This window comes from Delphinapterus leucas, chromosome 10 (genome assembly GCF_059928025.1).
Source record: "Delphinapterus leucas isolate spDelLeu-1000000601 "Yukka" chromosome 10, BTC_Dleu_Yukka2, whole genome shotgun sequence".
In the NCBI taxonomy this organism is placed as follows: Eukaryota; Metazoa; Chordata; class Mammalia; order Artiodactyla; family Monodontidae; genus Delphinapterus; species Delphinapterus leucas.
In genome coordinates, this window is record NC_143138.1 from 67,101,835 (window position 1) to 67,123,788 (window position 21,954).

The 21,954-nt window shown below is 58.0% G+C and overlaps 5 protein-coding genes across 15 annotated transcripts in view; all 5 read right to left on the reverse strand.

The window, feature by feature from the left end:
* Nucleotides 1–3,242, reverse strand: part of IFRD2 (interferon related developmental regulator 2) — a 33,168-nt gene extending 29,926 nt beyond the window's left edge. For all 9 annotated transcript variants that reach the window (XM_089919390.1, XM_089919389.1, XM_022573057.3 and 6 more), the window contains exon 1: nt 3,059–3,242. In XM_089919390.1, coding sequence (XP_089775516.1) covers nt 3,059–3,116 — 58 coding nt within the window. In that variant the 5' untranslated portion in view covers nt 3,117–3,242. The remainder of the gene's footprint in view (nt 1–3,058) is intronic.
* A 424-nt stretch (nt 3,243–3,666) lies between these two features.
* On the reverse strand, nt 3,667–9,327 carry HYAL3 (hyaluronidase 3). 2 transcript variants are annotated; one of them, XM_089919394.1, is made up of 4 exons: nt 9,224–9,327; nt 4,764–5,674; nt 4,472–4,561; nt 3,667–4,355 (listed from the first exon to the last, which is right to left on the reverse strand). In XM_089919394.1, exons 2-4 carry the CDS (start codon nt 5,655–5,657, stop codon nt 4,092–4,094), a joined length of 1,248 nt encoding a protein of 415 aa, XP_089775520.1. In that variant the 5' UTR covers nt 5,658–5,674; nt 9,224–9,327; the 3' UTR covers nt 3,667–4,091. The 2 variants fall into 2 exon arrangements, with proteins under 2 accessions (XP_089775520.1, XP_089775521.1); XM_089919395.1 differs by lacking the exon at nt 4,472–4,561.
* Nucleotides 6,403–9,337, reverse strand: NAA80 (N-alpha-acetyltransferase 80, NatH catalytic subunit). The gene is given in 3 exon segments (XM_022573053.2): nt 6,403–7,451; nt 7,453–7,738; nt 9,224–9,337. Coding segments are annotated over 2 exon segments (879 nt in total). The 5' UTR covers nt 7,483–7,738; nt 9,224–9,337; the 3' UTR covers nt 6,403–6,602.
* A 1,005-nt stretch (nt 9,338–10,342) lies between these two features.
* Nucleotides 10,343–13,018, reverse strand: HYAL1 (hyaluronidase 1). The gene is made up of 4 exons (XM_022573048.3): nt 12,893–13,018; nt 11,493–12,416; nt 11,046–11,135; nt 10,343–10,864 (listed from the first exon to the last, which is right to left on the reverse strand). The coding sequence occupies exons 1-4, from the start codon at nt 12,911–12,913 to the stop codon at nt 10,553–10,555; spliced, it is 1,347 nt and encodes a 448-aa protein (XP_022428756.1). The 5' UTR covers nt 12,914–13,018; the 3' UTR covers nt 10,343–10,552.
* A 2,863-nt stretch (nt 13,019–15,881) lies between these two features.
* HYAL2 (hyaluronidase 2) lies at nt 15,882–21,106 on the reverse strand. Of its 2 annotated transcripts, none has more exons than XM_022573045.2 (4): nt 19,601–19,677; nt 17,815–18,794; nt 17,232–17,321; nt 15,882–16,828 (listed from the first exon to the last, which is right to left on the reverse strand). In XM_022573045.2, the coding sequence occupies exons 2-4, from the start codon at nt 18,742–18,744 to the stop codon at nt 16,418–16,420; spliced, it is 1,431 nt and encodes a 476-aa protein (XP_022428753.1). In that variant the 5' UTR covers nt 18,745–18,794; nt 19,601–19,677; the 3' UTR covers nt 15,882–16,417. The 2 variants fall into 2 exon arrangements, with proteins under 2 accessions (XP_022428753.1, XP_022428754.1); XM_022573046.3 differs by lacking the exon at nt 19,601–19,677 and adding an exon at nt 20,885–21,106 and having other exon boundaries at nt 15,883–16,828.
* Between the last annotated feature and the right edge of the window lie 848 nt (nt 21,107–21,954).

Genomic DNA, 21,954 nt, shown 5'->3' on the forward strand with positions numbered 1-21,954 from the left:
TGTCAGAAAGCGACAGGGATCCCTCGGCCTTTGATGGTTTTACAATCGAAAGACTGAGGGGGGCCCAAGGCCAAAAGGGGATCCACCTAGAGATACCATCTACATAACTACTGTCAAGCCTCAAACTTCAGGTGGTAATTGACGTGGTGAGCCACTTGATAAAATTTCTCATAAACACCAGTGCAACCCTTTCAGTCTTAACCCAAGACTGAAAGCCTTAACAACCATAGGAAATATGTAATGGGAGTGTCAAGAAAGAGACAGGGGCATACTTCCCTGGAACCCCTTTTGTGCAACATCAATGGCTGGTCGTTTTTACATTCCTTTTTGTTTGTGCCTGATTGTCCTCTCTCTTTAATGGAAGGGACTTATAACTAGATTAGGGGACACTTTGTTTCTTGAGGGACAAGGAAGCCACCCTTATCACTAAATGATATTAACCAAAAAAAAAAAGAAAAACAGAGTAAATCTATAACTAAAATAAAAAGTCTCGGGCTTCCCTGGTGGCACAGTGGTTGAGAGTCCGCCCGCCGATGCAAGGAACACGGGTTCGTGCCCCGGTCCAGGAAGATCCCACATGCCGCGGAGTGGCTGGGCCCGTGAGCCATGGCCACTGAGCCTGCGCGTCCAGAGCCTGTGCTCTGCAATGGGAGAGGCCACAACAGTGAGAGGTCCGCGTACCGCAAAAAAAAAAAAAAAAAAAAAAAAGTCTCAATAAACCCTTAAGTATAAAACATTAAGGTTCCGGGCCTAGCCAAAAGCAAACAGATTGAGGTCTCAAGTAACTGCCTTCCAGATTTGTAAAATGTTTTGAAAAAATGGTTTGGGTCTCCAAGACGGTGGCTACAATCTCTTTTAATAACTCTTCTAATGCTTATTGCTGTATTTCTTTCTTTTTTTCTTAAATAAACTTATTTTATTTATGTATTTAGTTTTTTGGCTGCGTTGGATCTTCGTTGCTGCACGCGGGCTTTCTCTAGTTGCAGAGAGTGGGGGCTACTCTTCATTGTGGTGCACAGGCTTCTCACTGTGGTGGCTTCTCTTGTTGCGGAGCACGGGCTCTAGGCGTGTGGGCTTCAGTAGTTGTGGCTCATGGTCTCTAGAGCGCAGGCTCAGTAGTTGTGGTGCACGGGCTTAGTTGCTCCTTGGCATGTGGGATCTTCCCAGACCAGGGATTGAACCTGTGATCCCTGCCTTGGCAGGCGGATTCTTAACCACTGCACCACCAAGGAAGTCCCTGCTGTATTTCTTTCAATTTGTATCTTTCATAAACTCATCCACTGATGCTTAACGTCCACAAGGGCTAAAAAAATAATGTTAATGGGCTTCCCTGGTGGCGCAGTGGTTGGGAGTCCGCCTGCCGATGCAGGGGACATGGGTTCGTGCCCCGGTCCAGGAGGATCCCACATGTCGCGGAGCGGCTGGGCCCGTGAGCCATGGCCACCGAGCCTGCGCCTCTGGAGCCTGTGCTCCACAATGGGAGAGGCCACAGCAGTGAGAGGCCCAAGTACCGCACAAAAAAAAGAATAATGCTAACAGGAGGGGCATTGGCTTCTGGTTCTTCTAACAGAGAAGGGACAGTCAGCCAGGTGTTTTACTTCTTCCCCAGGCAGGCCTACATTCCATCTCAGCAGAAAGTAGTTAATGATAGGTTGTCACCCGTTACCCCCCTTTAAGCATAAAGGGTAAACACCTGGAGGGGAGAATGATACGGACAGAGTAAAAGGACAAAGTAGGTGATTAAATAGTTAATCCCAGTAAGTGGTTATAAGTAAAGAAAAAAGTATGGGAGACCCCTGTAAGTTAATGATCACTCAAGAAAGCAGGTTTGCTTAACCACAAAACCATGCAACAGAAGCATGAGACATGCCACAAAACAACAAAACAATGGTGGAATGAGACCCACATCCTGCCCAGTGAGCTCAGGTTAATGATTCCTAGGACACACGTGCACTAAAAACAAACATATAAGGAAAGGGTGACATTATACTAAAACTTGAAATGATTTATCATATGTTAGTGTATGTTACCGCCTTTTTGCTCATTTCCATTGCGCCATGACAGTCCTGGTTTGACCATGTAGGAACAAGAAAACTCCCCACCCGACTTGGAAAAGGAACTGATGATGGAAGCTTGATGTCTCCTCAATAATGAGGAAGAAGGTGGTCTTCTCACCCTCCCCATTCTTCCTTTGATTATAAAACTATAGCTCACCATGTTCTCCAGATGGCACCCTCTCACCCACCCCCTTGTAAGCCTCTCAAGTGTCCTACTCTAATAAGTCACTTCTTATCTATCACTTTGCCTCTCCCTGAATTCTTTCTGCTCTAACGAACGGGAGCTACTCAGACCACGCACACCCCACCCCCAGTGCATTTCTGCGGTTTCATCAGTAGATTGGCTTTACTGCTCTGGGTCAAGCAGACCCACGTTTGGTTCAGTAACACCCTCACCCAAGCCCCACTGAAGTGGCGGCCAGGTCTGAGCTGTGCCTAAGAGGCACCCCATCCCTACAGAGTAAACACATGTGGACATGCTCCTCTGGTCGACCTGATAAGCGACTCTCTGGACTGCCCCCGCCTCCAGGGCGCTCATCAACCTTCTAGGTCCAGGCAGTCAAGGCCCAAATTTTGCAGCTTCCCAATCATCCCCTCTCTCAGTTCTCCGGGATAGCCCAGGCCTCCGGCCAACTTCCTAGTTCAGTTCAGGCAAGGATCAGGGCTTGGGGAGGGGGCTGGCTTCCTGCTCCGTCTGGCCTGTTTGTCCATCACAACAGACAACTTAGGAAGAGAGGCAATGAGGAAACCAACCAAGGCCGGGATGGGCGGACCAGGTGCGGGCGGGGAGCGAGGGCTCCGGGCAAGCGGTCGGCGCACTCAAGTTAGGCGCACACGTGGCCGCAGACTCCCTGGGCATGTGCAGGTCACGGGGAGAGTTGCGGGTGGCACCAGACTGGTCGAGGCTGGAGTCTCTACCCCAGGACTCTTAAGGACACCGACGGGAACCCACACAGGGCCCCAGCTCAACGTTCCTCAGTTGCCCAGAGCCCCCCACTTACCTCCTCCGCTGCGCTTGCCGCCTCTGCGGGGCGCGCTACCTTTTCGGGCGCGGGGCATGCCGGGAATCGGGCGCGGCGGGGCGCGGGGTCAGGGACCCGGCGGGCGGGGGCTCCAGACCAGCGAGTCGCCGGCCAATGCGCTGAGTTGAGACTTGGGCAGACGACGGGAGCCACACGCCGCGCGCGCCACCATCTTCGCGAGGCGCCCCGCCCTGCCGAACGTGTCGAAGCGCCCCGCCCTGCTAAATGGGTGGCCGGGAAGGCGAGTTCCTGGTCTCTCGGTTCATGGAACCTCTCCATGAGGCCGAAACTACTATTCCCAAGGTGCTGCGCGCGGATTACCCCCCACGCTGGGCGCAGAGCACCTTGGGAATTGTAGTCAGCTCCCGGGACCCACAAGCCCACGACGCTCTAGCTGAACTATGCACCCACAATGCCTTGCGGCGTTCCCACCCCACCCCCACCCCCCCCTCGCCCAACACGTGTAGTCGTTAACTCTGTAGCTGCCCACGACGCAGGACCGGCATCTCTGGGTACTTGCAGCGGGACGCTCGCGACAGGAAGAGGGTGGGTTTGGTAGAATTGGGGAACAGCCAAACCTCAGGCAGTGAAAGAAAAAGTAACTTTATGATGAAAGCAGATTACAGACAACAGCTTAGCACGTAAAGATCTTAGCCAAGATCTACTCGGGGGCCCACCTGCCCCTGGACGGGTCTCCTGTGACCTCTCCATGGACGCAGTGAAGTGTAGAACAGAGCCCTGGGCTGGCAACCTTAACCTTCTGGAACACCGACTCTTCCTGGGGCTGCTTTCTTGTCAGGAGGGATGAGGTGATCTCAGAGGGCCTCTAGTTTTAAAACAGTAAGTTTTTTTCTGGCCTCTTCCACTCCCCAGGGATCCCATGGGAAGTGGGGTGTGTGCATGGGAGAAGTGACTGTAAGCTAAATAGAACAGGAGTGGGACAAAGTCCTCCCTCCAGGACTGGAAAGATGGCAGCAGGAACATGAAGGTCAGAGGCAGGTGACTCCTGGCTTTATGTTGCTTCTTCAGGCCTGGGCTCCTGGCAGGTAGGGCCAGCCCAGCCCCAGTAACAACGACAGCTGAAGGACTCCCAATCTCCAGGGCTGCCATCTGGCTCCAGGTGCAGAAAGACTTCCAGTTGTCCTGGGTCTTGCCAAGCACATCGGCCATGGCCATGGCACCGCTGGTGACTGCAGGCCATGGCTGCCCTGGTCACGTTGATCACATAAGGGCCCAGGGTGCTCACTAGGTAGTCATGGAGATGCCAGCACTCCTCCTGAGGAGAGGGAAGGGATGCATCAATGCTTCTGCTCCATGGCCCTGACATGGTCTTTCCCCATCTCTGGGACCCCAGCATGGGCTGTGTGGCAGGCTGGAGGGGGCAATGATCACCTCAGAACTGGAGAAGCTCAGGTCCCCCCAGAGCACCACGCCGGCTGTACCCAGTGCAGCGCTCACACCAATGGTCTGCACAAGTTCATCCTGGAGGCAGAGAGCTGCTAAGCCAGGGCTGGGCTGGCCAGCTCCATCTGGCCCAACCTCCACCTTCAAGAACTTTCATGGCTCACTGCCATGATCCGATTCCACCCCTAGAGGAGGGCCCCTTGGCCCTGAGCCTCTGAGTGGCTTCTCAGGCCCTCAGAGAATGTCATGCTTCCCCAGTCAGACCTAAGTTTTCACTCACCTGGGACAGGAACCTCCCAGAGCTCCGGTGTGTGAGGCGGGCATAGGCCAGGACAGGCAGGGGATGTGGGTGCCCAGCGAGGGCCACACGGAAGGCCTCCTCCAGGCGGTATCGGACAAATGCGTGGTGGTGAGCAGGTGGTAACCTGGGTGGGAGGTATATGCTGGGGAAGAGGGCGCTGGAGGCGGCCCAGAGCCAATGCAGTTGGGTGTTGCGGGCAAGGGTGGCTGCATGGCAGTGGCCCGTGTAATTGGAAGCTGTACCATGCCAGCCATTGCCACAGGCCGGGAAGCGATAGAAGCCCCAGAGCCCATGGGGCTGCAGTGCCCGGCCTAGCCACAGTGTGTCCTCCATCAGTGCACGGGCTGCCTGTTCAAAGCCAATACGGGCCTTGTAGAGCTGCTCCTGGGGGTCCAGGTTGGGGAATACCCGCCGTGCCCAAGCCCAGGAGGCTGTCTGGTAGACCTGGCGGCGGCCCCAGTTCCCAGACCAGAGTGGACACCATTCCTCCCAGTCCAGTACTGCCAGGCCAGCGAAGCCAGGTTGCAGGCTGTGGCGGATCTGATAGGCAGCCCGTGCCAGGTGGCGGTCAAGGGGCACAGCCTGGGGGATGCCCCCGTTGTGAGCTGTGCCCCTCGGCCCAAGGTAGGGATAGAAGCCAAGCTGGTTCTTGTAGAAGATGGTGACATTCTGGCCGTGGAAACGCTGGCCACGGTTGGCTGCAATGCCCAGGGCCTGTAGTGGCAGGTGCACGCCAAAGCGGGCCTTACAGTGTGCTGAGGGCACATTCCACAGCACCAAGAAGGGGCGTTCAGGGGCTTGCAGCAGGGGCTGGCCACATCCCAAGCACAGGGCCACCCCTAGCACCAGGGCCAGGCCTAGCTGCATGGTCATGCCCCAGGGATGGAAACCTGCAGGAGAGAGGGGGTGTGAGCTTAGACTCCATGGCCATGGCCACACCTTCCACACAGCAGAGAAAGCTGGGAAAACTCCTCCAGCTCCTCCTCACAAGAAAGGGAGGTGCGTAAAGCCTGGTTCCCAAGGGGTCTCATAGGCCTCTCAGAGCAGCCAAAACCCAAGCTGGCTTGGGCAGCTCCCCTTCTGTATTGTCCATCTCTGCCATGGCACCACCGTGCCCTCTGACACCTCCCCCACCTACAGCTTTCACAAGTCCCCTTCTTTCCTCTGCCCATTTTGTTTCCTGCCCCAAGAACACTCAGCCCCCACCTTGCCTGGCTTAATTTCTACTCAGCACTGAGGTCTCTGCTATGACATCACCTGCCCTGGGAGGTCTACCAGATCTCCAAGTGGAGTAAGGAAACTTGAGCTCCCACTGTCCCAGCATGGATCCTGCCACAGTATGCCTGCCCTGTCCCTTGGGCTGAGACCCTATCTGTCTAGTTCCCCACTGCCTGTGCCCAATCCAGGGCCTGTAACACAGCAGGTGCCCAGTGAATGGTGATGAGTGAATGTCTCCTTGTCCCCTGGGCCTGGCAGAGTGAGAGGGGTAAAAGGCAGGTGTCCCTCCACCCATGGCCCTAAGGCCGAGGTGGATCTGAGGGCCCCTGCAGGGACAGAGGACCTAAGACAAGGCTGGGAGATGAGGGTGGGGGTCAACAAATACACTGTCACAACCACACCCAACAGAAGCCTTTATTCAGCCACACTGAGAGCTCTGAGCCACAGCCATGGCGCCATCTCCACTGGCACTCAGGAAACATGCCTAGGCTGAAGCTGCCCTCGGGGGATAGAAGCTGAGGGATGGCCAGTGGGCTGAGGCTGGTACTGTCCTGGGCAGTCAACTGACCCAGAAAGACAGCATCTTGCCCTGGGTAGCCCTCAGATGTCTTTCTCCATCCAGAATATGGGGCGTCTTCTCAGGTCTTGGTATTGAGTCTCCAGCAGGCTTTGTGGAGGTGGGGGTAGGGTGGTCAAGGGCTCAGGCAGGGGTGGGGGTGGCGGCAATGATGACCCCTTGGGGGCTCTTGGGGCAGCTTGGGCAGTCAGGCTAGGGGCCCTGCAGGGTGGCCGGGGAAAGGTGGCCCTGGGGAAGGCACTGAGCAGGGTGGCAGGCAGCCACCGACTGGTGAAGACCAGGCCCTGCACAGGCTCACCCAGCTGGTAGCCCAGGTGGGCGTAAAAGTGCAGCTGGTCATGAGTGGTGAGGTGTAGCCGGCGGAAGCCCCGGGCCTGAGCAAAGGCTTCAAGGCCCTCCATGAGGCAGCGGCCAAAGCCACGGCCCCTCAAGGCTCGGGCCACCACCACCGTCTCCACTAGGAGGCTCTGGGGCCGGTCCAGCACCCGTGACAGGCGGGCATGGCCCACCACAATGGGGTCTGCCTCTGGCGTGGGACGGGGGCTCAGCAGCATCAAGCAGAGGGGGAAGGCATCTGAGGACTGGCCCAAGGAGTGCAGGCGGGAGGCGCGGCTGCGGGGCCACTGCTCATTGATGAGGTCGGCACAGGCATCCAGGAGCTCAGGTCGGCAGTGCACAGGCTCCAGGGTCAGCTCAGCCAGGTTGGGGGCTGGGGTCTCCTCTGGCTGGCGTGCGGGATCCAGGGTCAGCTCAGTTGAGCCAGGACTGAGGGTCATCTCTGGATGGCATGCAGAACCCAGAGTCAACTCAGCTAGCCTGGGACTCAGGGTCAGATCTGGCTGGTGTGTAGGATCCAGGATCAGCTTGGCCAGGTTGGATCTCAGGGTCACCTCTGGCTGGCATGCAGGATCCAGAGTCAGTTAGGCTGGAGTGGTACTCAGGATCAGCACCACTGGTGTATAGGGTCTAGGGTAGGAGTCAGCTTGGCTGGGCCAGGGCTCAGAGTCAGCTCTTGCCTACATGTGGGATCCAGGCTCAGCTGCCAGGCTGGGAGCCAAGGTCATCTCCTGCTGGGTTCCAGGTGGCTCAGTGCCAGGCTGGGGGTTAAGGCCACAGTCTCCAGGCAGTGGTATCTCCTGAGACCAGAAGGGTGCTCCTCCTGTGGACAACAGCCATGTTGGGCTGTGCCAGAAGGGAGGATGGGGCTGGGGCAGGGAGTGGCTGACAGAGTGCTAAGGAGGGCCACACATCCTGGAACTGGTGGGCTGCACCTTGTCCCCATACTCACCTGATGGCACAGGTGACCTGGAGGATCCCATCCCCTATACCTGGGAGACCTGACTCAGGTGGAGAGCAGAGGGGATGGATCCTGGGTGCTCTGCCTTACACTGGATGGAGGCTGAGGGCTAAAGGCTAGGGCAGAAATCAAGACTCCAGGCCCCAGCCTTCTCTGACTACCGCTTTGTCCTCCCCAGGAGAGTAGATCCAGCCCTACACCATTGCATCTGGCTGGCCATCAGACAGAGCATACAAACTAGACACCATAACCCCCTGCTTAAACGCTGTATTCCCTTCGGAGGGAACACAGCTTCCCTAGGAACTCCCCTGTCCCACCCTTCTCCCTACTCCAGGTCCCAGCCTTTTTGACCACCTGGGCCATGCCTGCCACCTAACCGATATTGGGGTGCCATTCATCCACCCATCAGGCTCAAATTTCCCCTCCCTGGACTGCCTTCCCTACCAGGGGCACAGAGTCCCTGGCTCCCTCCCCGACACTGCCCAGCTCAGGACACTTTGACTGGGCATGGACCCAACTGCCCCTCAGAAAGGGCCCGGCTCACACAGCAATGTGGCTCCTGCAGGCCTGGTTCCCCACTGGCCTGTTTCGTAGCCACCCTAGCTAGATAAGAACCACAGCTTCCTTCCTACATCCACAGGGGTGTCCAACGGCTACCAGGTTGGGGGCTCAGACCTCCTGACCCCGAACTCCATTGTGTGCCCATCCTACCACAGGCTCTGCTGGCAGAAGGGTCAATGCTGGGGGATTTCTAGCGATAGGTGGCCGCTGGGCCCCACCCTTCTACTCACCTGTTCCAGAGAGAATGCCCTGGCTCCCCTTCCCCACCTCCGCAGGAAGGCCCCGTGAGCTTGAGGCCAATTCCACACTGATCAGTAACAGGTAGCCCCCTCCCCTCATACCACATCCCACTCAGAGGGCTATAAGCCCCTCACCTGCATCAGCCACCTCCGCAGCAGCTGCACCCCTGGACCAGGAGAGAGGAAACCCCAGGATCCGCCCCTGAGCCTGGAGCCTCAGACTTCCCCCTCAGGCTTAACCCTTTCTGTGCCGATCCCACCCACTGTGGGTGGGGCTCCCGGGTCCACAGAGAGAGGCGACAGTCTCTCGTGCCTCGGTTTCCCCCTTCCTCCCACTGGGTGACAAACCGTGGAGTTTGGGGGTGGGGGCTTCGGGAGCTTGACTCTGGGCGGCTGTGGCTCGGCATGCTCTGGGAGGGAACGACAGACGCAAAGAGGGCGTGCGGGGCGGCTTAGTCACTTGAGAACTGTACGCGCGGAGCAGACGGGGAGAGCGGGGGACAATGAGGACGAACACGCCGCGCATGGGGAGGGGGGCAGTACTGACATGCTGACGCCTGGCTCCGGGACGCTCCGTGTCCTCGCTCCACACGGATCTGTATCTCGCTGTCTCTGGCTCGGACTCCTCCGGCCCCCAGCGCTCGCACCCTAGCGGAGAGGCGGACGCACTGCAGCCGTCACGGCCCGCGGCACACCACCAGGTCCCGGGTCTTCGGGGCGGCCAGCCCCCGGCCCCGGCCCCTCGCGTCATAACACAGACCCGACGCAGACTGGATCTCTGCCCTGGCTCTACCTCTGCCCCTCCCGCCCTTGCTTATCCAGGCCCAGCTCCCAGTGAGCGCGAACCGAGCGCCAGCTCCATTACGGGTGGGCTGGGCTTCCATCTCGCCCCGCCTCGCCCCGCCGCAGACTCAGATAGGTCTCCCCCCAGTTAGCTTTGTTTCGGCTCACGTCAGCCTCCTGCCCAGGGTGGAAACGGTCAGGTGGAGCTTCCTCCCGAAATTTGGGCCCAACCCTGAGAAGCAGCCGCCCTCGGACAGACATCAAATCTGAGCAAGAGAAAAGAATTTTCCTGTGCCCTCTGGATCCCAGCGCCCACACGTTTTAGGTGCTCAATAAACAGCTCTTGAAGTTAGAATCATGTCTGCTTTATTTGTGAGGCTGTTACCTCTGAACGGATTCAGGCTGCAGTACAGGGCTGATTACCGTCGACATATAGTAGGAGCCAAAGGGCTCCATCGCTATAGAGGTAGAGGTAGAGGGTAGAGATTCAAACCCAGATTCACCTGGGTTTGAATCTCAGCTGCTCTATTTTCTGTCTGCAACCTTGGGTAAAGTGCTTACCCTCCCTGTGTGTGCCTCAGTTTCCTCATAGCGTCATGTTAGGATTGCACAATTAAGTTAGAGTACTTAAAATGCCTAGCACAGGACTCGGAAAAAGTAGGCACCCAGTGAATGTCAGCTCTTCCTTCCTTCCTTCCTTCCTCCCTCCCTCCCTTTCTTTCTTTCAGCATGCGGGATCTTAGTTCCCTGACCAGGGATCGAACCCCCGCCCCCTGCAGTAGAAGCACGGAGTCTTAACCACTGGACCGCCAGGGAAGTCCAGAGCGTCAGTTCTTGTGATTGCTGCAGTTTAAAGACTGGCTCAATGTCTCTGGAGGAAATATTTTTAACTCTGCTGGGTGGGTGCCCAAGGCTCTAACTCCTTATGCAACTATCTTGGTCTGTAAGCAGGTGTGAATGGGCTAGCATATGCTCATGACAATGCCTGAGTGTACTTCTGACTGTGACCATGACTCATGTGACTGTGCCTGTACTTGAGAAAGCTGTAGCCAGGTCCAGATTGCATTAGGTACTCAATGTGTGCATGTGCCAATCACCACATGCCCCACTGCTCACACCATGTTCCCGTCCACCCACAGTAGCAGCGACATTTGAACTCCACAGCCAACCGATCCTTGAGTGAGAGGGCACCTCGGAGGGTCAGAGGCCCACCACCAGGCGTGGACTCGATGGAGAAACTGGTGGGGCTGAGGATGAGGCGGGCCTCGGGGTGACTGGGGCGCCGAGCACAACGGCCATGGCCAGAGCACAGGACTTGACTGCACAGAAGAGCCCCACTGGTCACATTCAGGATGAAGGGCCCCAGTGTCGTGTCAACATACTCCTTGATGGCCTGGCAGGATTCCTAGGTGGGAGGGGGAGCGTCAGGACACCACGGCCATGCACGGGTCCACCTAGGGCATTGAGGCACTCACCTGCTGGTCAACCAGGACTGCAGGGGTTAAGGGTGGGCCAGGGTCTCCCCAGTCAGCCTGAAAGCCCCACTCCTGCCGCCACCCTCACCCCCATCCTGGGCTTGAGCTCACCTTGGTTCTTGTGTTCTCCCAGCTCACCCAGAGCACCACTCCTGCTGCCCCCTGGGCTGCACTCTCCCCCAGGCTGTGCTCCAGCTCCTCCTGGTGAAAGGACAGCATAGCTCTGTGGGGCCTCCCTCCGTCCCCACAGCAGCCTGCTGTAACACTATTGCATGGGACAAATAATTCATAGCCTGCTCTAGCTGTGGTGGCCAGAGGCAAGCCTGCCCTTACTCTAGCCTGTGAGTGCCATGCAGGCAGGGATGATTTCTTTCTGAAGAATGCTGAATTGTCTGTGCCTAGCACAGAACTTGGCACACAGTAGGTGCTCAAGGAATGTGAGAGGGAATGGATGAAAGTGTCCCAAGGCTAAAGTGCCCCAGGGCTATGTGGCCTCACTTACTGGACTAATGCCTGACAATGTAGGTTACAAGGTGGGCCGGGTCACAGGAGACTCACCAGGGGCAGAAAGCGGTTAGTCATGTCGTAGAAGATCTGGACGTAGGGCAGCACTGGCAGATCAGGGTACCCTGCACCCACGGCCAAACGGAATGCCTCACCCACACGGTGCTGCACAAACATCCGTGCCTTCTTCGTGCCCTCCAGTGCTGCGGGCAGGTAGATGCTGGGGTAGAGGGCACGGCTCTGGCCCCACAGCCACCCCAGCTGGTCATTCTCGGCACGGATGCCTGGTGGGCACTGGCCAGTGTAGTTGGGATTTTTAAAGTCATAGTTATAGCAATCAGGGAAGCCATAGAAGCCCCAGAGGCCACGAGGCTGCAGTGCTTGTCCCAGCCTGAGGGTGCCTGCCATCCAGGCCCGCGCAGCCCCCTCGAACTGGTCCTGAGCTGCTGCCTCCACCCAAGGAGCTGGCCAGTCAGGGTGCTGCCCCTGTACCAGTGCCCGTGAGCGCTGCCGGTAAATGTCCTTGGTGTCCCAGTTGAAGGCCCAGCGTGGGCGCCATGCCTCCCAGTCAATAACTGCCAGCCCTGAGAAGTTGGATGCAGGCATGGCAGCCAGGATGTCCTGGAACGCGCGGGCCAGGTGGACAGCCAGGCTGGCATTCTGGGGCAGGCCACCGAATACGGGTTCCCCAGCAGGTGTGTAGTAAGGGTAGGTGCCCAGCTGGGAGCTGTAGAAAATGGTCATGTCAGGGCCGCGGAAGGTCTGCCCCGGGTTGGCCACCACATCAAAGACACTGACATCCACGTCCACGCCATGCCTCTCTAGACACCACTGGGTGTTTGCATTCCAGATGGTGGCGAAGGGCCGGTTGGGTACCAGGGGGTCCCTGGAGCCTTTGGCCATGCAGAGCAAGTTCAGGAAGAGGGTGCAGATGGGAAGCAGGTGGGCTGCCGTGGCACAGGGCAGGTCTAGAGAAACCTGGCCAGGGGAAGCAGAGCTGAAAGCAGGCCTTGAACTCCCTGACCCCTACTGAGGGCAGGCAGGCCAAGTCCCTTATTAATCCACCTCTGTTCTGGCTTCAGGTAAATATTGACCTGCAGGGTTCGGAGAAGTCAGAGGGCAAAGGAGAGGCATTGAGGGGAACATGGCCACTTGAGGGCACATCCGAGTTGCCTCTTGGGCCGACCTCTGCCCTCTGTCTCCCACAGGTCTTGTCCTGGCTTGCCCGCCCCCTTTCCCCAAGGGCCACAGAAGCCATGACATCTGTCTTGAGAAGAGTGGCTGAGAGCCAGGCCCTCAGCCCCCAGGCTGGCCGACTGACGGAGGCGGGGGCTTCCCTGTCTCTTCCCCCAGGAATCCTGGCCACCCATGCAGGAGGGCATGCTCAGTGACGCAGGAAAGGTCAGCCCAGCCCTCCTGTACACCCGCCAATCTGCCCACTTGTCCCTGCTGACCTCAGGGCTGAAAGGCCTCATTCTCCAAACTTCCTGACCTCAGGGTGAGGGCCTGTGCAGGGCTCAGCAAGATTCTGTTCCTTAACTCTGGCCTCAGCTGCACCGAGACTCTTGGAGGAAGAAGCCGCTGCTAGAAACCCTGAGCTTTTGTAGGGGTCACCCCACCCAGTCTGGGGGCGGGCTGAGGGGCGGGCCCTGAGTTAGAGGGCTGGGCCAGACAGCAGAGCCACCTCTGCACTCCTAGCAAAGTGCCCTTGGTAGGAGGTGGGGCTAGGCCGGAAGTGGCCCCTTCCACTCCGTCAGCACTGGGGCTGGACTTTGTGGCTTTACTTGGGATGGTGTGGGGATGGAGGCAGTGCATGGGTGCCGTCTGGGTGGCAGATCCGACTGGGTGTGATACTGGAGTCTGGGTGCCTTCCCCACGTGCCTGCATTATGACACCTATGGGCCCTAGGCACTTTCACCTTTGTGGACCCATTCCTCAAAAAAACATTTTAAGGGAACGGTTAGGACTCTGTGCTTCCACTGCAGGGGACACGGGTTCGATCCCTGGTCGGGGAACTAAGATCCCACATGCTGCGCGGCCAAAAATATACATATTTAAAAAAATATATATTTAACGACTATACTGGCATAAGTACAGATATAATCCAGACTGAATTCATTATTTCATATTCATTATTCCTGTATTTTTTCTTCTGATTAAAAAAGATTAAAATTAAAACATTTTTGTGGGCCCGTATAAGTATTGTGGCCCTGTGCCTACAGTGCCTAGTGGATAAATCATCCCCCCTTTAGGGACCTGTGTCTGAAAGGAACTGTGTTCCTGAAGTCAGGGCTGCGTTGTCACCCTTTGTATATGTGCTGGATCAGTGACTGTGTCTGTGTAAAGCTCCAGTTAGTGGACATTTGGGACTCTCCACAAACTCCAGTAGTGTGTATGTGCAAGTGTGGGACCCAGTGCCTGGGACTTGGTGTGTGTGAGACGCTGTTTTATGACCATGAGACCCCATGTTTGTGTGACCACGGGTATGAGCATGAGTGTATCAGTGAAGACGCGCTTGTTCATTCCTTCGTGATTTTGCTTGTTTGCTGATTCAGACGCTAGCAACTGAGACCTGCTAGGTGCTCAGGCCCAGGCTTGCCTGCCAGAGTGGGGTGAAGGAAACATCATGTTCCTGGCCCAGGTGAAAGCACTGAACAGCCCAGTCTGAACCTGAGCTCATAGCCAGGTCACAGCTGCGTGGGTCAGGTCACAGGTATGTCTGGATAACCTGTGTGTTGGCAGGTTACAGATGTGGGCAGGGTAGCTAACAGGTATGCATGGGTCACATCTATGTAGGGGAGGTCACAGCTGTGTGTGGGGTCACAGTTGGGTAGGGGAAGTCACAGGTGTTGGGGAGATAGGTCACAGCTCCTCCTTCCTTGCCCTCCCTCTGCTGGCTCCATCATCTTATGGCCTTATTGATCGACACCTGAATCTACTCTCCAGCCGGCCTCTCCCCACCTTGGTCACAAGCAGCCAGGACCCCTCCCCTACCCCCACCATGTGATTTGACATCTCCCTCCCAGTGCTACCACCCTCTCTATTCTCTGCCATCAGCAGCCAGAGGGATGAAGGATCACTTTACAACCTGAATCAATATCGATTTGGTGAGGATTGCTTCTCCAGGCTCTAACCACACAATCCCCTTGCCTGTATGCCTCTGGGGAGCACTCTCCACTGTCCAACATCTGACTTGGCCTTGGCATCCAAAGTGCATCTCCCTTTATGCCGTCATACCCCTGAGGATGGCAGTCTTTGCTGGTGTGGTTCATGGGTGCATCCCCAGCACCCAGCCCAGCCCGGCAACATGTGTGTGTTCAGTGTGTTCACTGACCAGGTAAGATAGTCACTATCATCAGACAAAATCAGGCCTGGTGCCACTCGAGGGCCACCTGCAGCATAACCCTCTGTCACACCCAAGCCTCAAACTCTGTCTCCATTTGTGTTCTGTCTTCCTCCAGCCTTTGCCCATGCTTTGTTCCCAGCATCAAGTTTCCCCCCCACCTTTCAAAACTCAGTGTAGGGACTCTCAATGTAGGGACTTCCCTGGCAGTCCAGGAGTTAGGAAACCGTGCTTCCACTGCAGGGGGCAGTGGTTCGATCCCTGGTCGGGGAACTAAGATCCCATGTGCCGTGCATGGTGCGCCCCCCCCACCCAAAAAAAAAACCCAACCCAACCTCAATGTAGAAAGCACTTCCTTGAGGCTACTTCCCGAGTCCTTGTGGCTGGGGTGCCCTCCTCACTGCTCGACAGTTTCTTGAGTGCATCTCAAGCCGGTATTATCTGAGGGCAGGGGATCAGTCATCACTGATAGGGACAGGAGGAATCCAGGTGTGGGTCCAATGGCTGAGGGGAGGGGCAGGGTTGAGGGGAGGGGCAGGGCCCCACCCAGAATAACTCACTTCAGAAGCAGAGGAAGTGAAGCAGGTCAGAGCTGGTATGACAGCTCTGGCTGCTACTTCTCTCCCCTGGGACAGCTGGGGACAAGCTATGCTCTCCCATGGCCATTACAGGGCTGACTGTTGAGGATGCCTCCCCCTCACCCCATCATGCATCTCTGCAGTGGGACAGGGACTGGACCTCATGATTCAGATCCCAATGCCCTGCTTGCCTCCCCCTGACCATACCCAGTGGAGGACTCTGAGCTAGATGGGGAGAAGTGCGTGTGGCTGAAGTCCACTGTCCTTGGGACTGGGGAGTGGAGGAGCCGCCCTTGCCTGTGAGAACAGCAGGGAGGAGTGATCTGGCTACCTGCCCAGCCAGGGAAGATCAAACATCCGCTTTCCCCTTTCTCCTTGGGTGGGCAAGGCGAGGCGACTGGCACCAGCCCAGCTGGGGATACAGTACCAAGTAGGAGAAGCACAATGAGCCCCATCCCTCACAGAAGGTTGTACCCAACTGCTTTCCAATCAATATGGATAAAGCAAGGTCCTTGGTGTTGGGGTAGACTGTGAGTCCCTCCACTCCCAGTGGCCCCTGCCCTAGCAGGACAGCTAGAGTGGGAAGCTCTGGCCTGCAGATCCCAGTGAATGCATTTTACAGATGAGAAGTCGCCAGCAGAGAGTCTCACAGAGACAGAACTGAGCTCAAACCTTATATGGAAGACCCTGAAATCTCTCTCACATGCCCTGGCCCAGGCACAGACAGTCCAAGCAAGGAAGCAGTTGTTTCATATTTAATTTACAAAAGAGACCCCAAAATAATAATAATAAACTATTCACGGGCAGGGGAGTAGGGTCAGGTCCTCCCCGGCCCAGCTGTGCCCCTCTTCCTCTCTGGCAGGGAGAGAAGGGGCCTCCCACAGGACTGTCCCTCCCCCTTAGAACAGGGGGTGGGAGCTGGTACGGACACCCTACTGGGCATCCCAGGGGGTTCTGCCCCTTCAGACTCTGGTTTGTCCACCCCTTGTGGGCTCCTACATGCCTAGCAGAGCCCTTGTGGCAGAGGCCAGCTTGCCTGACAGCTGCGTGAGAGACCCTTACAAAGTCCAGGTGAGGGCCAGGGTGGCCACAGCCAGCAGGCTGGTGAGGTGGGACCCAGACCAGGCCCCACTGGCACCCCCAGCTGCCCGCCTGCGGTCCCACTGGCATTGCTCGCCGCCCCAGCCTAAGTAGCACTGGCAGCGAAAGTGCGTCTGCAGGTGGTTGCGGTCGGCCCAACTGAGTTCCCCCTCTGGTCGCAGCTGCGGCTCACCAGGTGCGTGGCTAGGCACTAGGCGGAAGCTGCTGGCACTGAGGTGCAGAAAGGTATTAGCACTGGGGTCACGGCGCACACAGCGCCCGTGGCCATGGCACTGGGCCCAGCTGCAATACTGGGCAGCCCAGGACACATTGACGACGTAGGGTACCAGCAACCGGGTCAGGTAATCCTTGAGGTACTGGCAGGTCTCCTGGGGGCAGAGGTCAGGGATCAGGGTCAGCTGTCTCAGCCCACAGGCCCAGATGGAAACTCTGTTTACACTGTGGTGACTGTACCTTCTTTTAACAATGCACACACACACACACACACGCACGCACGCATGCCTGAACCCTCACTGTTCCTATTCCTTCTAAGAAGGGGGTGGGGGCAGGGACTGGAACCCAGCAGGGCAGATGGGGCAGGGTGGAACTCAACAGCTGGTCAGGACAGCAAATCCCCCTTCCTGGGAGAAGGGGAGGGACTGTGTCTTCTCTGTTGGGACTGGGGCTCCTTGGGTGGGGGACAGATGAGGGGACCACTTTGAGGTTTGCGGCACAGACGCTCTGCCTGTCCCTGCAGACTCAGCTCCAGTAGGCTGGGTGGGTCTTACTTACCATGCTGGTGGTGTACCCCGCATCACCCCAGAGGATGACACCAGCTGCACCCAGGGCTGCACTCTCGCCAATGGTGGAGATGAGATCCATCTGCGTGGGGAGGAGATGGTCACTGGGGAATACTGAGACCACAGGGTGAGAAGGACAGACAGTGTGGGCAGGCCCTAGCCTGTTCAGACCTGCTAACCTCCCCCCAGCCCAGTCCTCTCCTTCTCACCCCTAGGCAGCAGCTGTTTCACTTTCTCCTTAAATGTTTAAGCTGTTTCCACCCCCACTTCTGGCCTCCCATTCCCAAGCCAAGGGCCCACTTGAGCCTAGTATGTACCTATCAGGATGGACCGCAAAGTCAGAATGCTAGGCCCAAGTCCCTGCTCTGCCTGGATTTGCTGGGAAGTTCTGGGTAAATTTCTCAGCATCTCTGGCCCTCAATTTTTGTATCCACAAAATGGAGATAACAATGCCACCCTTTCATAGGGTTACAGAGATAATGAGGTGAGGAGATGTAGAGTAGCCAGTAAGCTTGGGGGCAGGAGGCCTGCAGTGGTTTCCCAAGGACGAAGGCAGGGCCCTGGGAGGCACATACCTCGCTAAGCCCTGTGAGTCCGCGGCTATAGGTGGGCCTCGTGAAGACGTAGACCGGGAGTGCATGGTTGGCATGGTGGGTGTGAGCCACGCGAAGGGCCTCCTGAACACGGAAGCTGACAAAGTTGCGGCCATGTGTGGAGGAAGCGAGTGTCTCTTCCAGGTATACAGAGGGGAAGAGGGCCGTGCTCTCGGCCCACAGCCAGGCCAGCTGGTCATTTCGGGAGACCTCAACATCAGGGCAGCGGCCTGTATAGGTCTCCCAGTTCTGCACATAATCATGGTTGTAACAGTCGGGGAAGAGGTAGAAGCCCCACAGATGCCGAGGCCGAAATGCCTTGACAAATCGCAGTGTCTCCAGCATGAACTGGCGTGCAGCAAACTCAAACTCATACTGCGCCTGCTTCACTATGCGGTCTGGTGGCCAGTCAGGGTGGCGACTGGCCACCAACTGGCGTGATAATCGGCGGTACACGTCCTTGTCCTGCCAGTTGCGTACCCACACTGGCCGCCAGTCCTCCCAGTCGATGACTGCCAGCCCTGCAGGCTCCTGTGTACGAATGTAGCGTTCCACATGTCCCTTTAGCATCTCCAGGTGTACCCAGAGGCTGCCATTCTGTGGCACACCACCATGCACAGACCTCGCCACCGAATCGAAGTGTGGATACATGCCCAGCCGGTCACGGTAGAAGATGGTGATGTTCTGGTTCACGAAACCCTCATTAGGTGAGGCCTGCACATCAAAGGCCTTCATGTCCTTTGGGTCCAGTGGAACCTTGTGGCGTGGGCCACAGTCTTGTGTGGGCACATCCCATGCTACCACAAAGGGCCGGCCTGTGAAGATGGGTGGTGCTGTGGGCTTCAGCTCCGTGGCCCATGCCACCGCCAACAACAGGGCCAGTGTGACGGCAGGGCCCAGGCCTGCCCACATGCTGGGGGCTGCAGGAAGACAGTGTCACCTGCCTGGCACTAGCTCAGGAACTGGGGGAAAGGTGGGAGACAGCAAATCAGTCTATAGAATCCTGGAGGTGTCCACCCCAAACCCATCCATACTCCCAAAGCCCATGCTGTGTAGGGCACCGTGCCCAGGGTTGTTCAGACCCTGTTATTGGCTATAACAGGTCTGAGAGACCACAGACCACTGAGGCGCAGGAACTCACTGCCAGGGCTCCTTCCTGAAGCAGGTAGCCTACGGCTGGGCAGGAACTTGTTAGGTCTGTGACCCCTCTGAGAACTGGACGAATTGAGCTGTAGACTCACTGCCCAGAGACTCACACATGGCTGAATACCACCCAGGACAAGGTTTCTGAGAGCCCCAAACCGAGGCCCACTCTACCCTGTGAAGTACTCTTGGTCCTGAGAAACCATAGCATTTGGGTAAGGCAAGGCACAGCTGATGAAGCAGCTAGGAAGCTGTAACAGCCCCAGAGCTGGTATCTTTTTTTGCACCCGCCCAGCAGCAGAGCGAGGCCAATAGACTTTGTCTCAGCGAAGACACTCTCCCAAGCTTGGTGGAGGCCCCGCGGGGACAAAGGGGTGGTGGATCTCCCACGGTGGCGCTGGCAGACCGGCATTTCCCTCTACAGCTACCAGAAATGATCGCGCCCGCGGGCCAAGCGGTCCGGGGTAAAGCCCACTCCACCTGGCCTTTGTCCGGGACCCCGCCCCCGCCCCGCACGTGGGGGCTCAACCCGGCCCAGAGTTGGGGGGGGTCCTGGGCCGCCTCCCTGGGAGCTCAGAACAGAGCCCGCGGAGAGAGCCGCCAGGCTCGCACTGCCCTCCCTCACCTCGCGCAGGGAGCCGCCGGGACCTGCGCCATGGCCATCGCCATCCCCGCCCCAGCCCGGCCCGCTCCGGCCGCTCCACCAGGCACTGCCCCGGTTCGGCGCCTCTACTGGCTCCGCCCCCCCCAGCCCGCGGGCCCTTTAAGAATTCAGCGCGGAGGCGGGCCCTGCGCAGGATTTGCGGCGGGGTCGAAAAGGTGTGCCTGACTTTCGGGTAGCCAGTGCTGCGTTTTGGGCTCCAAGGTCCCCAGATCCTCTGCCGAGGAATGTGATCATCAATCTGGAACCGTGAGACCCCTCCAAATGGGGCTTTCTTGTGGAGTCTCAGCCGTGAGGGCCAGTCAGCCCCAAATTCCCCCCCGCAGCCTGCGGCCGGTGGTACAGTCCTCGCTGCTCTGCGACGCGGCCAGCCGCTTAAAGGGACAGCATAAAGGACGGGGGTCGGGGAGGGAATAAAGGAGGTGGCGTTCCGTCACCCGGCCAGAAGGAGGTGCTGTGGGACCCCGAGGCCTTGGCCGGGGGTAGTAGTGAATCTGGCTCAGCATCCCTGAGCGTAGTCTCCAGTCCTGGGGCCCCTTTGTATGGAAAGGGGGACGGTGACCAGAGCCGACCTCTGGTCTCGCAGGACAGTAATGTGCCGCCCCCTACGGATCAGGGCTCCCTTCCCCCGACCCTGGTCTGAAGGGAATTCCCGCCCCCTGCCAGACTTGGGGAGGGGGCCTAGCACCCGCGTCTTAGCTCTTCCAGGGCTGCGTGGAGGCAGTGGTTGTCCGGGCAACACGAGCTGTGGGTCGCAGCTAGGCCCGCCCGGCTGGGGCCATTAAGCCCAGCGGGCCCTGGGGATAGGGCGTCCCCCTGCCCCCGACCTGCATCAGGCACAGGCCAATCCCTGGGCTCCCATCGCCTCCTGTCCAGTCTCTGGGGGGGCCTGTGGGAGCCCCCAAGGCTTCCTTTCAACTCTGAGGAAGCTGCCACCCTTGCAGAAGTTCCTGGACAGATGGCAGAGAAAGCCGGCCCGGCCAGAGGGTTTCCCCTGGGCCTCTGCCCAGTATCCTAAGTCCTTTGGTCCTGTAAGCCCCTCCCTCTGGGGAGCAGGCTTGGAGCTGGAATGGGGGGAGTATTCCTTGCCTCGTCTTAGATCCGCTCCCCTGGGATCCTCAGCTCCCCAAAGGGCCCGGGTCTGTATGGCCAGCCCATTCCCCGCCCGCGCGACTGGGAGGAGAGGCAGGGAGCGCTGCTGCGAGCGCATGTACCAGGGTGCAGACCAGTCGTCTGCCCTGGGCTCACCTGTGTGGGAGTCCGTCGGCCCAGTAGGTCGGCGGCCTCCCTCCTTCCCGGGGTAAGTCTCCAGACAAGCTACTCGCACCAGCTGCTGCCCTCCGGGCAGCCAGCCGGCAGCTTGATAAACCCCATCCCTCCCACCGGCTCCCGCCTCCCGCCCCGGCCCTTTCTCCTCACTTCCTGCTGCCCCTCAGAGAGGAAAGGGCCAGGAACATGCGCGGGGGAGGGGACCGCCTTGACCGTTTCCCTCCGGCGTGCCCTGAAGGCTGGCTGCCCGCCCCACCCTTCCCCTGAGTAGGCCTTGGCCCAGCAAACTGCACCAGGTGACAGGAAGGCTGGGGGACCTGGTTCAGGTGCCAGCCTCCCCCATGCTGGCAGCTTCCTTAACACTGAAAGCTTTTCTCCCCAACCTGCCCTTAAGGTTGAGACCCATCCTCAAATCCAGCAGCTTGTGAGTGGAGAGGCCCTGGTGGTGGCGTTTTGGGGAGTCAAACTACTTGGGGGATGTTTGGCAGATGATCCCCCAAAGCAGGTGGTGAAGAGAACCAGCCCTGGGGTGGGGGTGTTGGGGGAACTTACAAGAGCTGAGTCAATTTTTTTCCACTGAGAGCGGAAGCATCCCAAGTGTGACAGAGTGGACAATGTGTTGATGTGGGTGACTGTTGGGGGGAGGGGCAGGGCCTGGGAGGGTTCTGCAGGGTGCTCTCCTGCCAGAGGATGTTCCTGGGTGGATTTCACTAAGATGCTGCAGAGTAAGGGGCTCCTTACCACATGGGTGAGGAAAGGGGTGTATTCCTGTGGGAAGGGGGTGCCCATAACGTGGCTAGCTCCCAGGAGGGCTGCAGCAGGGTCCCAGCAGACCCCTCCAGAGGTACAAATCTGCACAGCCTCAAATCACCCTGAGCCTACCCGCCCCCCGACCCTACCAGCCCACCTCCTTCATGCCCAGGCCCTCTCTCCTAACAGAAGGCTGTGTAAGACTGGGGGACTGGGGGAGATGGGAACATATCCTAGAGTCTACCCTGATGACCAAGGAGTCCAGGACATGGCATGGGAGGGTGGTGTCCCTGGACCAC

Excerpts from the sequence above, each read along its gene's own strand:
- HYAL3 (XM_089919394.1), bottom strand. The coding sequence starts at position 5,657 with ATGACCATGCAGCTAGGCCTGGCCCTGGTGCTAGGGGTGGCCCTGTGC. Across the intron at positions 4,562-4,763 it reads CTGGGAGGTTCCTGTCCCAG|GATGAACTTGTGCAGACCAT; the intron begins GTGAGTGAAAAC and ends CTCTGCCTCCAG. Across the intron at positions 4,356-4,471 it reads TGAGCTTCTCCAGTTCTGAG|GAGGAGTGCTGGCATCTCCA; the intron begins GTGATCATTGCC and ends CCCTCTCCTCAG.
- HYAL1 (XM_022573048.3), bottom strand. The coding sequence starts at position 12,913 with ATGAGGCCTTTCAGCCCTGAG. Across the intron at positions 12,417-12,892 it reads TGAGGCCTTTCAGCCCTGAG|GTTTCTCTAGACCTGCCCTG; the intron begins GTCAGCAGGGAC and ends TCCCCTGGCCAG. Across the intron at positions 11,136-11,492 it reads CTAACCGCTTTCTGCCCCTG|GAGGAGCTGGAGCACAGCCT; the intron begins GTGAGTCTCCTG and ends TCCTTTCACCAG.
- HYAL2 (XM_022573045.2), bottom strand. The coding sequence starts at position 18,744 with ATGTGGGCAGGCCTGGGCCCTGCCGTCACACTGGCCCTGTTGTTGGCG. Across the intron at positions 17,322-17,814 it reads GACTCACAGGGCTTAGCGAG|ATGGATCTCATCTCCACCAT; the intron begins GTATGTGCCTCC and ends CTCCCCACGCAG. Across the intron at positions 16,829-17,231 it reads CGGGGTACACCACCAGCATG|GAGACCTGCCAGTACCTCAA; the intron begins GTAAGTAAGACC and ends CTCTGCCCCCAG.